Below are 16931 nucleotides of genomic sequence, written 5' to 3' on the forward strand. Positions count from 1 at the left end.
GTGGCACAGGAGCCCAAGTTGCATGTTCAAAGAAAGACATGTGAAACTATTTAAACTATTTAAACTATGTGAAACAAGGGGGAAAGCACCTCATAACGAAACCACGATTTTAGTGGGATGCTGCCGCCAGAACCTATGCTTCAGCAGCTGGGCAGACGGGGCCAGCAAATTCATTTAATGCAACATCTTGTTTCAAGAAAGCATAAAAGGGGCTTCAATTAGGCAAAATATCAGGATGCTCCTTCTCCCCTTTCGTGCTTTTTTTGTGCTGCTGCCTCCCCGTGACCCACTGCCACCTGTGTGCTTTGCAGACCTGCTTTACGTCACTGCCCACAGCGCAGCCCGTGCTCGTACACAAGGAATGAATCACTTTCTGATTAATCCTGGTAATTATTTACATGTCTCACAGTCGGGAGAGCCCCAGGTGAATTACACACTTCCCAAGAAGTTTTCTTTGCTGCCTCAATAGATGGCAGCCCTTTTTAACCACCTGAAGCACAATAATCCAGGTTACGAATTCTATTTCTAAAAGGGAGGAGAAGGCAATGCCGTGATGTGCAGATCCCTACCTCTACCAGGGATTTTTCCAACTTGGAGCTATCGAAGGTGCGCGATGAGTGCCTGCAAGCTAAACAACAGCAAGAACACCCACTCTGTCCCACCTCTGCCTGCCTCGTCAGCTGGGACTGCACACGTTTTTGGCAGGAAAATGCTATCATTGCTATCTGCTCAGCATCGCTAGAAGCCCGGCACCGTACCCGCCGTGCTGACACCAGGCCGCATCCCGGCCCGCACACGCGCACATGCCTTCCACTTACCAGCCACCACCTGTAGCTGTCTTCTGGGATCAAGGCATTTTGTGAGGTCAGGAAAGGTTGCATAGTTGAATTAAACCTCTGGTCGAACCAGAGGGAATGTCCCGGCTCCGAAATGCACGTGTTACAGCTGCACGGCCTCCTGGGGTACTTGATGAGTTTCCGGACGTGCTCGGAAAACTGCGTGATGATATGTTTAGGATCCCAGGTGTTCGTGGTCACCTGGTGCTTGTAGTTCAGCAGAAACGACGTTACGGTGATGAGCACGAAGGCCAACGTGAACACCTTCACGTTCCTCTTCCTTACGGTACCCATCCCTGTGCGCTGGCGGAGCACAAGGTGGGCCGAAGCTAAGGCAACAGGGACGGGGCGCTGGTGACAGGGCCAGTCACCGCCTGGGGCTCAGGATGGACCCACCGATACCTCCGTCCATGGGGGGGGAAGCTTGGTTTTCCCCAAATAGGCTGAAAAAAGGCAAAGTTGGGTATTTCCCTTCCCCTTTTCACAGTGCTGGCAAGTCTCTCCAACTGAGGCTTCAGCGAAGACAGATCCTCGTCCTTCCACGTTCCGGAAGATTTAGAGAGGAGCAATGTCAGCACAAAAATTTAGCTTTTGTGTGTGGGAGCGAGCCATAAATTAAAGGAACCAAATCACAGAAAGCAGAGGATGGCTCTTCTTTTCTCTTTCATTGAAGTTAGTTCACCAAGGATCAGACCAGTCGGGGACGTCCGTTCCAGCAGAGAGACGTGCTTTGATGTCCATTTAAGCCACAGAGAGCAGTTTGCAGCCTGCAGACACACACACACACACGTGAAAAGACAGAAAAATAAATGTCAGAAAGGCATCGCTCCCAACCTAGTTTCCGTGCTTTCCGCTGCCCATCCCAAAACTTCTGAGCCCTGGACGCAGGGCCGGCAGTGACTTCTGCTGCCCTGTTTGCATACTGACAAGTCGCAGGCTGAAATTTCCGAAAGGGCAGAGCATCGACCTGTGGACATTGAGTCCCTTTGTATCGAGTTAGCCGCAGCTCTCTGGCTTTATTTGAATTACAGCTCGCGGTCGCTTGAATGGCAATGAATCACCTTATTCCCTTAAACTGACCTTGATAGCCACTAGGTATGCCAAGTATTCGTACGGCGAACCAGCTGAACAAAAACTGTGGGCAGAGGAGGGAGGAGCAGGACTGAGAGGAAGAGGAATCGGTTCCTTTCTCTTCCTCCCCCAGCCAGCTTCATTTTTAAAGCATTGGGGCTGGACTTGTGATTTGGAGAGAGCCAAGCAAGAACAGCTCATACGTCCTGGGACAGACGGCACAAGTTAAAGGATAAATGGCCTTTGTTTTGCATGGGTTATTGCTATTTTCCCTCGCTGCCAAGGCAGGTTAGGTACAGCCAGGTTTTGATCTCAGAGGTTCCCCTGAGATCCCAGCCAGGCAGAGGGGGGATGCGGAGGGGCCCAGAGCGGAGATTTAAACAAGCAACGAGTCTCTAAAAGCCAAAAGCCGGATCCCTTCCTCCCACAATGCCATTGTTTCATGGGAAGAAAATGTCTTGTGGTTTTTTTTTAAAACTTTGGATGTTTGCAAAAAGCCCCCAAAGTGCCATTGCTTAAATAACATTCTTTTGATGAGAAAATAAAAATGAAGAAGAAAACATCAGAGAAGCATCTGCGTCAGAGTAAGTGCAGCTTGTGAAAAAGCAGAAGCCTGGCAAACGAAGTCTCACTCACTCAGCTTCAGGCTTCTGGCCAGAAAAGATAGAGCAAAACTGCAACTGTTACCTGTCAAAACTTCCCATTTTAAACTGCTCCCTGCAGGGTCCCTCCTGTTTTAGCCCCAGAGCCAAGGCTCACCCAGACCCAGGAGATGTGGCCACGGGGCTGGGCTGGGCTTTGCTGCCACCTCTTCTCTTGGAGAGCTGCAAGGAGCTGCCCCAGGCCATGGTACTTGTCCCAGGGGTTGGAGATGGTTGCTTGGAGATAGACAGGACTGTTTTTTAGAGGCGGTGGTTAAATATTAACTGAGTCCCGTGAAGCCAAACCAGAAAGCAGGAGCCTCAGATCATGGTGGCGAGCCTCTGCTCCGAGTTTCCCCCATGCAGCCCGTGATGGGCAGGCTGTGCCGTCCTGTCAGTCGCTGCTTGCCAAATGCCTTGGGATTTATTTGAAGCCTGCCCCTTACGAACGCATCTACAGGAGCTCGAGGGCTGACAAGTGGGTCAGGGCAGATAACAAAAGGCTTTACTAACCCGGGCTGCTCGCGCAGTGAATTACGCTGCGGCACAGAGCAATCCTGCGTGCCTGGCTCCGATAAGGATGTTTTCAAGGGACCCGTGGTGAGTTTTGGGGTAAACAGAGATCTCCCTGGGTACAATTTGGGAATCACAACCCAAAAGGCATGTGGGATGCTGCCACCGTACCTTGGAGAGTAAGCATGGGATTTTAACAGCCCTGTCCACACCAACTGGCCTCTGTGCCAGCGAGCAGTCCCAAAGTTGTTCGTTTTACTGGTATGGATGTAGTTGCTAGTCTAAACAAAAACACGGCCTCTAAACCCCCCAGAACTGGGCCAAGTCCCAGAAGCAGATTGATTCTCCATTTATGGGCCAGATAATTCAAAAGCCGTGATGCTGGCGGGGCGACCCCCTACTGCTGTTACTGCCGAGCCAAGTCACTGTTTGTAAACACAGTTCCTGTTCTTCTATTATTTTTAAGTGGAGGGGAGAGGGGGATTATCCAGCCTTTCTTGGAAAAGCCTATAAAATGGGGTATTGTTCATAAAAGACCACACTTACAGCCTCCAAAGTAAACACCCATTTTAACAGATTTTTTTATTTTTTTTTTTAACTGAGCTTAGGTTAAACTTATATTTAGAATTTGGGGGGAAAAAAAAGGGAAAAAAAAAAAAACAAAAAAAAAAACAGTGTTTAGACAGTGGACTGCAGTGTCTCCAAACTCCTAATCATGCCACCTTTTATAGCACGAGGGGAAGGTGAGAAACCAGAAGAACTCCCATGGCCCTTTTCCACACTGCATACTCTATTTTAATTCTCGCTCTTTCCGGTTTCCTGAACACTCATGTTTCCTATGGGTACTCACAATAGAAAAAAAATATATATAAATATATCCTGGCAGAAGGACTCTGGGGACTATAAATATGATTTAGGGCCTGAGGAAAAGGCATGCTGAAATGAATGGAAAATGCTTTCATCGACTTTGCTGTGACTTGGACCAGGACCATTTTTTTCCTTTCTTAAAACACGAGTTAGGTCCAAGATCAGGATTTTCTTTCTTCCTTCCTTGAGCTGAACCCTCTTCTGCCGCGTCTGAGACCAAGCACCGTCCTATGGTCCCCTCTGCTCGTGGGTATTCATAAATCCTTTATAAAGAGGTTTTGCAGGCTCCACACTGCCGTGCTAGAAGAACGAAGGGCAGGACGATGCTGAAGTGGCAGCCCCATGTTTGCTACCAGCGTGAGACATCGCACGGGGCTGGTGCCTGCCAGGCTCAGCCTCTGGGAACGTGTTTTGCTTCACGATCCTATTTGCACTAGTTAATTTAAATCATTGCAAGGAAGCAGCGTGCAAGCAGCCGCAGTATTTATCAACATAACTCACCATGACCTTGGCATCGACACATCTACAAACAGGACGTTTTGGCAGCAGACCCAGAAACAATTTCTGGGAACCAAAGGTGCGGAGGTTTAAATTACATGCCCAGCCCTCAGTCCAGCTGCGGTCTCCTGAGAGCTAAAAGGGGCTGAACAGCAGCGTGCATGTGGCTGGCCTGTCTGTGGGCAGCAGGATAAGCTACCTTAAGCAACTGGGTGCTTAAGGTCTTATCTGCAGTCTGGATTTCTCTTGTTACCTTCCCACCTCCTCCCTCTTCCTACATTTACCCTTGCCCTCGTGCACAACACCCTCGGACATGCCCGGATAACTTAGTTCTGCTGCAAACTTCCAATACCAAAATGCAAAACTTCATTTCCCAGGCAAGAACACAGCGGGGCACGTTCCTCCATGGTGGGACCAAAGTGCAGGAGTGGTGCCAGTGTGATTACAGAGCCATAAAGGAGAGCAGAGCTTAGTCTTTTGTCTAGGCTTTATGAACTTAAATAAAATATACTGCGATCAATCCATTGCAATTGATTGTGTTCATTGTTTTCTCGTATTTTAGAGAGGAACAGAAATAACTTTTTTTTTTTCCCCCTCTCAGGGTAGATCTTCTTTGCATTGCAAACTCAAAACCTGAAGAATGTCCTTGGTTGCTTGCCAGCTGGGCATTAACAGACAAGGATAAAACCACATCAGTTCAGTGGGATAATACAAAGAAATTCATAACACCTTCAGGAGATTTTTTTTTGACAACTCCACCTACAAATGCAACGTATTCTCACTGTACTTGTTAGATTACGCAAAAAAGCTTGTCTGTGCACCCAAAGGGGAGCACAAAGAGACAATGGCAAGTGGGGTTGCCCCAACAATAAATACCCTGCCCTGCTGCTCCCGGGCCTATCCCAGGAGCCATCAGCCCATCAGAGCTCCATTTCCTTAAGCCCAAAGGAGGAGAGGGGCACAAGGGCAGGTGAGAACATGAAGTGTGGACTCAGAAGAGGGGACACCCTGTCTGGGCCCCGGGGCTGACCCAGGAGAGCCTCAGCCCCAGTGCCCAGGTGTGAAATCCACCCAGATGGGTCAACACCAGAGCATCTTTGGGGGCTTGCTGCCTGGTGGCATGGGACACGGTATGGGGTGCAAGGGGAGATCATTTGGGGATGGCACAAGATCACGTGTCTTTCCATGACTTACGTGGCTGGCTATGTACGCACGTATATATGTGGTGCATATATTTGTATGCTTGCCCTGTGAGCATCATCTGGGAATACATGCCCAGCATGTCTACTGGCAGGACCTGGGCACGGAGCTGCCCCAGCCTCGACGCCCTTCATTTGCTGGATCCAGTCCGATTTCCCCCCAACGGTGCCAAGTGAGAGCAGCGGTGTGAATTACTCTGTGTCAAATCACATTGGCCACAGGCCACAGGTAATTTCACTGGAAATACAGATCTTGAAGAAAATATCATTCAGGAATGAATGACAGAAAATAATCTGAGCCACGCAAGTGATTATTTTGCTGAGGTCAAACTTACATGCTTCATGTTGATTACAATAAAATCATTTCTAGGTGACGTTTATTTGTTTCTAAATATGCAAGTTATTTGCCAATGTTATTTTGAAATTATTGCAGAAATGAAACAAACCTTTAGAAATATGTCTTTGCAAGTGTGTCAGAAGAGAATATTTCAATATTAACAGAATGCTTCATTTCCCAATTTTTTTTTTTAAATGATGGGTCTTAAATGGAAAAGCATAACAAAAATAATCATTACAAAAATGAGAAAAAAAATCACTGTACTTCTCATCTCCCCAAGTTGTCTATGGTTGAATGTGACCGCTTTTGATACCTGTTTGCTAGCAGAATTCCTTTCTACCGGCACCACTTTGATGAGATCTTTGCTAGCCTGGATTAGACGCCTACAGTTCAGGCTCCAGCCTTCTGGTCCCTAACCCACATTAATACCCAGGTGTAAAACAAACTTCCCTACTTTGACGCCACCAACGTTTTCCAGATGTAGCCTGTTGGTGAGACCAGCGCAAAGGCAACAGGAAGCAACATTCTTGTGCAGAGGCATTTCCAGCCTCACTGCTTGAATAGTTCAAAGTTCCGAAGGGCTTTACACTCAGAAACCACATCCCCACCCTCCCTGGTGTGCGTCACCCCGCAGAAGGCTGGCGAAGGACACGGGGACTTGCCGCAGCTAGCCGTCAGGAGCCATCATCCAGCCCTTTGTGCATTGTAGGGTTGGAAAATGTAGACATCAAGGGGTTGGGACTGGCTGCAATTTTAATTCGTGCTAGAAAGGTCGCAGCAGCAGAACTGCAAATGCCCGTTTTCAGAAGCACAGCTACCATCATCCCACTGCAAAAACCCCAAACACAAATTAGTTTCCCAGCTAAGCCACTGACAGCTGTATTGTTGTAAAGCCTTTTGGCAACACAAGCTATATTTCCTCAAGCATCCTTCCTGCTGTTTTGGGACTTATTCCCACACACGCTCCCCATGAGTAACTACTTGGGCAACCGTTGGTCTCTAAGCGCTGGCCCAGGATGAACTACGAGGGTGCAAGGTTAAGTCTTGCTTTGCTGCACCCACAGAGGCCCAGAACAGTTTGGAAGACGTCACCTTGGGGCAGCAGAAAGCCCGTCCCTGGAAAAATACACACAATTTTCCGCCTCAGTTCTGCGCTAAGTCCTGGAAAGGAACAATGGATGGGACTGTTTTATTCCAAACCACAGGCTTGTCTGCCCTGCCCTGGCTCATCGCTGGCTACCTCCCACTGCCAGGAGCTGGCTGACATTTAGAAAGAAACACTTCATTGGTCTGACACCTTGCCAAAGACCTTTGAGCATACGGCTTTTGCTACGTGAGATGTATTGTGCAATTACGAGACAGCCTGGCAACCCTTCACAGTTAAACACAGGGCAGAAACAGGAGCCTCCCTTACACAGACAATGCTGGGAGCCCGTGCAAGACCTCTGGTCCACCTCCAGGCGATGGGATTCAAGAGGAGTCAAGGTCCAGAGGAGGTCTGTAGACACAAGGGGATGCTGCACGTGCCCCAGCACGGCGTGTGCCCCTGCCTTTGTGACTCAGTCTTTTCACGGTGTGACTTCACAAATGCTGCTGGCCCCACAGGACTGGCAGGAGAAGGTGAGCTCCATCCCTCCCGGACACCAAAAGCCAAAGGATGCAGTTTTGGAAAATCATCAGGTGACCCATGAGGGTGGTGAGGCACTGGAAAATGTTGCTGTGGATGCCCCATCCCTGGAGCTATTCAAAGTATGGTCAGATGGGGCTTGAATAAACCCGGCCTGGTGGGAGGTGTCCCTGCCCATGGCACAGGGGGTAGGCTAGATGATACTGAAGGCTCCTTTCCAATACAGACCACTCTATGATTTTAGGAGCCTCTGAATTTACTCTTTTCCATCTGTAACTTAATTAACATCAAGATGTGTTTCGTTCCTCTGAGCTAACTGGTAGCTCTCGCCTGTCCCTCTTTACCTCCTCATAGGGGTGACAGAGGTTCTCCTGTCCTGAGTGCCCACAGACAGGGAAAAGCAGCTCCAACTCCCACCTGCCTTTTAATCAGTGAGAAAACAATCTGCCCCGTCTCTGACCACACTGCGAGGCACAAAGCTCTTTGACCACCACTGTCAAAAAGGGTCACAGTACTGAAGTAGCCCGCTGGTATACTGCTTGGATTGGTAAAATGCTCACCTCAGGCAACTCCAATTAATCATATCAACACTGCCTATATCAAAATAAAAAACAAACAACAACAAAAAAGGTCAAAAAACCAAAACAAAACCACACGTTCAGGAACATTTAAGCCATGAGAAAAAGTTGCTCTAAACATATCCAAAGGCAGCAACTCCTCCATGTTTCTTGAATTTGGAGCCAGCTCTTGGGCGTTGTTTCATCCATCGCAGTGAATAGGAGGAGAACTGGAGGTGGTTCATAGAGCGTAGCTGCATGGCATTTTAGGTGCTAGAGATCTGAAAAAAATATCATGACTCGTGTCTTACCAGTGAGCAGGTCTGCTGGCAGGCTCGAGCTGGCCAGGTAGGCAGGAGATCTCCCTGGTGCTCCAACACAGCCTTCCCTGCCCACACACCGAGCAGGTCTGTGCGGTCAGAGTAAGCAAACAGCTTTTTGTGCAAGATGTGTCAAGGATTAGCAAAAACTTGGGTGGGGAAGTTGCATTCTGCTACCTCAAAATAAATCTTTATCTTGGCAGCCCTTATCAGGCGCATTGCTGAGCCATCTGGAAGTGGAATCTCTACCGTGATGCTTGAGGAAAGGGCTCGAGGCTCTGGCCTGGGAAGGGTCACGAGGCTGTCAGCACCCTTGGGTGCTGAGAGCTGCCAGCCCTGCCTCCTCCCTCTGTGAATTAAGTGGTTTTGTCCTCCGGTGTTGTGGGAGCATTTGCAGCAGTGAGAGCTTCCCCCTCCCTCCCACACCAAGTGTTATTTCCTGCAAGGGGTGTTTTCTTTAGAAAAAAAAACCATGGTGTTAATATGCAGGATTATTGTGCTGTCCTCCATGGGCTACAATTCCTACTCATCTCTTCAATCAAGCAGGAATTTTTGCTTTGAATGGGACTAGAAATGCCATGAAAGATGTTCTGCTCTGCACAAAATCTCCGACCTCACCTATCTACCCTGTCCGTGGCAGAGGTCATCTCAGGAGCTGGGCTACAGGACAGCTCCTGAGGAACTGGTGCAGCCAGAATTGGGTGTGAAGCAAAGTTTGCTCTGATCAATGGAGCTTGCATTAGACTTTACACGAAAATTGGCTCAGGAAAAAGTAACTCTCTGGGTTTAAGTGTTTGCTCTCCTGGCTGATCCCGGTCAAAAGCTGCTAATGCTGGAAATTCATTCCAGGATCCTGTCAACCTGTCACCTTTCTGATAAACACCACGTGCCCTACTGCCACCTCCTCAGAGCATCTGACCTTCAGCCTTGGGAGAGAAGTGAGATGTGGTCTGGGGTGAAGGGCAAGGCCGCGTGGAGCCTGGTTTTCCCCTGGTGGCACCAGTTGTGTAAGGCTGACATTCACCTGGGTCCCAGTTATCGTTGGGAAACACAGAGGTGATTGCAACTGTGGAGACAAACGCGTGATCAATTTATTTCTGGAGGGAGCTATAGTGTGAGCAAATTGCTGTTTGTATAATGGCCTTTTGTTACTAGTGCCGGGCTTGATATCATGCCAGGCTCAGTAAAACATCCCACTGATAATGTACCAAAACTCACCCACATAAGCCTCTTCTTAACTTTTCCAGGCAGTGACGGTGCCAGGGGAGCGCTCAGCCATGCCTGCAACCCGTGAACCAGCCCCCCCTCGCAAACCAGCCCCTGGGTGTCTTCATCATGGGATAAACTGGGAGAGGCCAGTGAGACGGGCGATTAACTCTAGCTTATGGGCAGCTCCACTGCTCATCTGTTCATGGTCCATTGCCTTGGCTCAGCCCTAGGTTCAAGCATTTGAAACTAGGAGCAGCAGAGCAAGAACCACCCACCCAAGCTATGAAGAGCAGAGATTAAGGCCAAGAGAGAGGCTGGAGGCTGCCAGGTCTCACCAGGGCTGTGCTGGAAACCAGCAGTGGAAAAACATGCTGCAGGTAGCAACATCCTTCGCAGCCCCTCTGCCTTGCTAGAAAGTGATTTTTGGATGAGGAACCTTCCTTTTCACACACACTCAAAAAAACAACAACTCTGCTTCCCTTGTAGTACCTCATTTTCTTACATATTTTCCAAATCCCCTTCCCCACAGGCACATTTCATGTTCTCAAAGGTAAATATATCACTACAAACTTTAAAATATCCTTCTCCTTCCTCATCCTGCAGTTGGCAATGCTGGACAGACTCATAGGATGAACCTTCTGGACTGTGAGAGCTATTCTGTGGTGGGCCAATACCCACCGATGGGCTGGGCTGGGACTTTTGTGTTGTCTTTATACAAGCTGGCACATCAACAGCCCAAAGCTGGGGCAACAAATACAATAAATCCCCTGTGAAAATCCTAAACTAAAAGTCATACATGGTATCTGTCTCTGTGAATTGCTCTACTTCCAACAGTCCTTGAAAACATCTGAACAGAAGACTGGGTACATTAAAAATTGATGTTTGATTCCTTTGACATCCTTTGATGGCAAAGAGTCCGTGGTGACAGAGTACCTCTATGTTCAAACCCTTCCCATCCCATTAGGTGGTATTTAGTCTGGGATCAAGCTCTGCTAGCTTTTGCTTGGGAAAACATGAACTATCAAAGGGATTTCCAGGGCATCCACATATGTTTCTACTGAGCATAACTCTTTAATAGATCATGATAGGACAATCCTAGAGCTGCATCTGGTAAGGAGTTTTCAAGAACAATTTGGGGGAAATTTCTTTCTCTTTTTCTTTCTCTTTCTCTTTTTCTTTCCCTTTTCCTTTCTCTTTTTCTTCCTTTCTTCCTTCTTTCTTTACTTTCCTTCTTTTCTTCTTTCCTTCTTTCTTTCTCTTTCCCTCCGTCCCTCCCGCCCTCCCTCCCTTCCTTTCCTTCCTTCCTTCCTTTCCTTCTTTCTTTCTTTCTTAGGGGGGTGTCAGTTTGCTAAAACCATAATTTTGGGGATACAATAATTTTCCATTTTCTGTTTCAGTAAACTTTTTTAAAAAGAGGACTCTTTAACATTTGAAATAAAAAGTTCTAGTTTTCATCTTGCAAAAAAACTTATAAAATGTGTAGTTTATAACAATTAAAGGAAAGCAAAACATTTAGAAGAACAAAATGAAAAAGTTCTAATTTCACTCATAGGAGAAAGGTTAAGAAAATTTCACCTCTTCTTTTTAGTTTTAATTCCTTTTGGGCTGACTATATATATATATTTTAAAATCTTCCTAGTTTCCCAGAGACAGTAAGAACACTTTCAGGTAATCCAAATACAGAAAGACAAATTAACGGTGGCAACAGCAGTAGTACAAATAGAGGCAAGTTAAAAATATTGTAGAAGTGAATTCCTGTACATGCATTAGTTTCAGTTTTATAGGATTACAGAAGAGGATATAGGATTATTTCAGATTAAAGGACACTTTAAACTAAAGGTAGAATTCAATCACATTGACAGCAGGTGTTTTGCTTGCTTGTCTATGAGTATCCAGCCCCAAAATAGTCACCGGTCTATTTCTTGATTAAAACCAAAGGAAATGTGACTATAAATACAGCTGTTCATGTGGAAGACACTGCAAGGAATATGTTGCGAGGCACCTTGATTTCTGATGGTAAGAATGTGATTAACACACTGCAGGGACCCTGAGGGCATTATAATTCTAAATCCAGAGACATAATAATGATAAAAGGGTAGATAATAATGATAAAAGTATTGTCAATAATCCCCCAAACCTAGGAAACGTTTCCAGGCCCATTGGAGCATCTCTAACTCTCTTCCCTGGGATTCCTGCCTGGGAGCGCTACCAAGCAGTTGTTGGCACTGCAGGGTTGTTAACTCCTGTTCACAACCAACAGCCTTTCTCTTACAATCAATGACACCAACAGATATGGCTCTGCATTAAACATTTATTCATCAGACACGCTGAATTCATTCTAGAGAAGGTTTAACAGCACCACAGGGGGCTCCTTCATAAACGTGGGAATGAAGCTTAGTTTTTCCTGTGCTATGAAGGCACTGGTGTCGACCTGCCCACAATAAAATTCAGAGGGTTTTTAGCACCTGTGTGCAGTCTGGACCTGGCAGTCCATGCAAGCTACGGTATGTACAAGATAATACTTCCAGGTTTCCATTTACTGTGCAGGCTTCTGAGAGACTGGCAGTCACAGGAAGTTTCTAAGGAGTCAATAAGACATTAAAAAACATATAGATATAAGTAATGCATGTAATAATTAATATCCTGTGCTGCAAGCCAGAATTACAAAGCCATTATGCAGCTACTTTAATTGATTGGTCATTTATACACCCTTAATAGGAGCACTTGACCTATTTGGATCCACGTGCACTGTGTGCTCTTGCTCCCAGCCCACACATCATCCAGCCCCTGTGCACATGGGGATCTTCCCAGGCCAGCTGTGAAGTTAGTTTTCCAGTTCGGAAAGAAATGAAGGGTTCAGGCTGCCTTTTGTCCCTAATACCTGATGGACAGAAGTAGTTGCCCCGAGCAGGCAATTTGAATCCAGGCCTATGATGTTCCATCGGTGGAAGCTTTGCTCTGGATTGTGTGGCAACTTGCATATAGAAAACTGCAGGATCTCGGTGAAGAAGAAATTGTGTCTTTTTGTCCGGACTTTTCAAGTGTTTGTAGAGAAACAAAGATTAGCATACATCAGAGTGGCACAGAAAAGGCTTCCCATAATCCTGAATATGAAAATATGTCAAGAGCTGCATACAAAATGGATTTGCATACATCAGAGCTGCACATGCAGCAGCTCGACCGGGCATCCTGAAGTGCATTAAAAATGTTAATACTGAAGTATGTGGATGCTGATAATTGAATGCTGGAGAAATACACACAGGCGTGCACAAAACTATGGCATCTTTTCCATTTGTCTTACTTGGGTGGTTAAAACATAAAAAGGGAGAGTGCTAAGGCAGCCAGCAGTCCCAAGATATTTAAGGGCTTCCTGGTTCAAAGAGAAATTCCGAGTATCACTTCTCTATACAGAAATAATTAGCAGAGGAAGATTTAGTTTATTCAGTACTAAAATTTTGAACTCTAAGTCAGTATCATACTATAGCCCATTGAGTCTGTAAAACTGAAATTTTAGCACAAGAAAATGGTCACCAATATCATCTTGCAATATACGGCATCAATGCTTTGCTCTTGCCCTGTGCAGTGCTGCCAACCTCATCCTGCCTAGAAATAAAGCTATAGCAGGCCAGATGCTGGAAACGTAGGCTTGGATTTACTCTTTTATCAATAACAAGGAGTGGAAGAGGGAACAGCTCTGTCCTTGGGATGCTGATTATTGAAGGACAACGGGGGATTCCTTGCTGCTGACTGTTCCCCAGGAGCAATTTCCAAAATCTGCCCGTTTGGTACAACCTGGTGTCTCAGAAAACAAAGATTTTTTCTCCTGTGTCAACCGAAGATCAGTATCAGTCCTGTCTTGCAACATGGAAGCTGTTTAGCAATTCACACAAATATTACTAATACACATAAAAGCTTGCAACAGAAAGAAAAGCTACCTAATCTCCCTGAAGAAGGATGGATGTTTCAGGCCAGGAAAGACTACTGCAATGAATGGTCCCAGGGCTCCTGTTCTCACCCCCATGAAAAGTTTCATGGTAGCTTTGAAAACGGGGCTTAGAAAAATGTCACCTCTTGATCTAGCATTAGAGCTCTGGGCAAGTTTTAATGGGCACAGTGTTAAAAACTAACTGTCCCAACAACTGCGGGCGGCAGCAGCCTGGGGCTTTGGGTTTGCTTTTAAATGAGCCGTCAATTCGTGTCAAAAAGTTTGCTTTGCAAGTGGGAGCTCCAGGATTTTTATTCCTGTGGCCTCAATTAAGCAAAGGAAAAAGAAAAGTCATTTCACTTTTAATTAAAATGTCTCAAGGATTTGTCAGGAATTGTATACGACGAACTCTTGAAAATACGCTGTTCTGCTTGGCTTGGTTTTAAACAGGGTAGGATGAGTTTTTAATCTCTCCTTTTTTTAACATCTCTCTCACTCAAAAAAAAAAAAAAGTAAATGCAGAAAAATAATGACTGCACCCAGAAGGAAGCAAATACAGCTGAAGTTCCTAGAGGAGAACTGATCAATGGCTTTTTACGCAGGAGACAGCATCAGCTCAAGGGCATCGTTGTTTTCAAGTTGCTCCAAGAGGGGTCAAGAGTCCCCAGCCCAAATCGTCATCACACACGGCTACGAGGGGTTCATCTAGCACAAGGTAGTTGTTGCTGCTGGGCTGTTCCCATCCAGCCAGCGAGTATCAGGGGGTCCTGTGCTCTGGGGGATTGCCCCCAGATGTTTGTTTAAAGCTGTGCTTTCAGCGATCAGCATCAGAGATATTTCTAAACTTGGAGCTGATGGAAATCGTTCTCGTTTTCCTTCCTCCTGCGCTTCGTACTCCTGAGTCTCATCGACCCTGCTCTGATTTACATGCACAGCGGATTTGGTGCATCGCTCATCTGTATGAGAAATGGTGAGGGAAGTGTGGGAACCAGGCGGCACCAGGGCTCACAGTGACAGCACACGGGATACGAAGGCAAAATCGTCTCGTCTGAGTTTTACAAATACATGCACTCATTTCTGCTCGCTGAGCTACCACCCAGAAAAGCAGCTGAGGAGGATGCTTTAGCCCTCACAGCCACACGGAGAGGTGCAGCTTGTGGCTGGCACTGCTGGAGGACTGCCACGGAGACGTTTGGCTTTGGTTCTGGACATTTGGTCACGGAAACGTAGGAGGCTCAGCTGGGCGAGGTGCTCGGAGGCTTCCTCCTCTGCAAAGGCGGCACCAGCTAGTGACATATAGCCATTTTATGAGATGTTTGTCTAAACTTGTCCTGAAAACACTCAGGAGAGGACATTCTCCTGCCTCGCCAAGCAATTTTTTATCAGTACAGAACCATTCCTAGCTTAGACAATAGCAAAAAAAAAAAATTTAAAAAAAAAACAACAAAACAACTCCCACATCTTCCCCAAAGTCCCATTTTAGTAACAATCAGAAATGAGTTGAAACAAGTCCCTCCATTGGATGTAACGCTATGCTGGCAAACTTTTGGCCCTGAATCATTAGGAAACCCAACCAGGAAACCCAGACTTTTTTGTAACATCATTGTGCATTGCCGTGGGCTGTGTGTGAGCACCCACCCACTGCTAAAGCTGCACCCCAGGGGGACGAGGAGCAGGAATGTCTCCCTCCTTCCAGCTACAGACGCTCAGGGAAACAGCTTTAGCCTGGGACCCCTTGCCTCATTTACAGGACACGATGTGCTGGGAATTATAGGAAAAGTTGGGGGGCTTATATGAATTTATAGGAAAAGTCCTGAGGCAGGCAGCTAAACGGAGAGGACCACACAGGCTGCTCACAGCCACGTATATGTAGCCCCCCCATGAAATCAGGGGCTGCGCTGTTCCTGGGGGAGGCTATTTTGCCTTCACGCAGATACCAAAGTGGTTAAAAATGGTTAAAGCGTGTTTCCATACGTTCCCCTTAGCCCCACCTTCTTTCTGCCCCGAGGTTGTGGAGAAAAGAGGAGAAGGCACAAGGAAAGAGGATTTGTCTGGATTAGCTGGGAGCAGGAAGGGTCTGAGAGAGGGCTTATAGCCCTGCTGCGGGCTTACCGCTGGAGTTAACCCTTATGTGGGACGTGCAAGAAGTGTGCGAGGTACACACAGACCTACCCGCAGTCCACAGTTCTGCTCTGAACCAAACCAAGCTCCAATCACAACAAAAACAGCAAAGGCGGAAAGAAAGGAGAAGGAAATCACCCCTCTTTCTCTCCACGGCTGCTATTGCAGGTGCCCCCTCTGCAGAGCAGGGCCGGGGCTACGAAGCACCCCTGGGGTGAAACGCGGCTCCCGTCTCCCCCCTGCTCGGCACAGGCAGAACCAAAACCTCCAGAAGCAGCTTTAAAAGAAAACAGGGAGTTAAATCCCACCTTCGGCATTGTCACAGCAGACGGAAGTTCATCCCGTCTGTTCCTGCAGCCCCAACAGCCAATTTGCTGCGTGGTCCCATCTTTACAGTACCTACCCCTGATCTGCAAGGCCTGTGACCTGACAGGTGTTGTGCATTGCTTCGAATTGGCCGGACATATCTTAATAACTGCAGAAATGCCAACCTAAGTAAGGAATGAAAATAGAGCTGTCTTCCTGATAAGCAAGCAAAAAAAAATAAATAAAATAAAATCCTGTTTGTCCCAGACGAAACAAACAAAACCTGTAATAAACAAATCCCTGGAAACACCAGGCTTGAAGTGACAAAATCTGGGCAGCATTTTCAGCTGCTTGATGTCAAACAAGTAACTTTGGCCTCTGTGCTCTTTGCAGTCATTTGGTGTAACCAAGATGCTGGGGGCTGAGTTTCTAGTGATGCTGAGCACCTGCCCCTCACTGGTTTCCACAGTTTTGGCCTCTCAACACCCCCAAGAGCCGATGGGGAATCCCTCAGGAGAAAAACGGGGTTGAAGCCTCAGGGGGAGCATCCGTGGGCATCCGTCCTATTGCCACCATCACAGTGCTCGAGGCAGAAAGCATCCATCCCCAGCTCCCAACTCCACCGCTCCACCAACCTGCTCCTTTCCTTTCCCTGCCCAGGAGTTTGAAATTAAATCATTAGGAGCTGGAGAAATAATGGAAATATTGCTTTGTCCTCTGCAGACCTTTCTAGCCTCCAATGCGTAAAGCACCAGGGGTTTGGATCGGCTGGGTCCTTGCACTTGTGAGGCAGCCATCCCCGGCAGGGGGAAATCAGTTTAGGATGGAGCTGGCTGCTGTTCCCAGCGCTCTTTGCCAAGCCTGATGCCACCCGCAGCAAACTCGGTGGTGTAACGGGCCACAG

The 16931-nt window shown here is 47.1% G+C and overlaps 1 protein-coding gene across 4 annotated transcripts in view; it reads right to left on the bottom strand.

Annotated features, from left to right (window-relative positions):
• ST3GAL1 (ST3 beta-galactoside alpha-2,3-sialyltransferase 1) overlaps nt 1–16931 on the bottom strand; it is a 79985-nt gene that overhangs the window by 24739 nt on the left and 38315 nt on the right. For 2 of the 4 annotated variants that reach the window (XM_080580717.1, XM_080580719.1), the window contains exon 2: nt 819–1603. In XM_080580717.1, coding sequence (XP_080436843.1) covers nt 819–1130 — 312 coding nt within the window. In that variant the 5' untranslated portion in view covers nt 1131–1603. Of the gene's footprint in view, nt 1–818; nt 1604–1916; nt 8413–8457; nt 16188–16931 lie in introns of those variants that run through there. The other 2 variants (XM_080580720.1, XM_080580718.1) reach the window with 2 other exon arrangements.

This window comes from Anser brachyrhynchus (assembly GCF_964034855.1).
Source record: "Anser brachyrhynchus genome assembly, chromosome: 2".
Taxonomy (NCBI): domain Eukaryota; kingdom Metazoa; phylum Chordata; class Aves; order Anseriformes; family Anatidae; genus Anser; species Anser brachyrhynchus.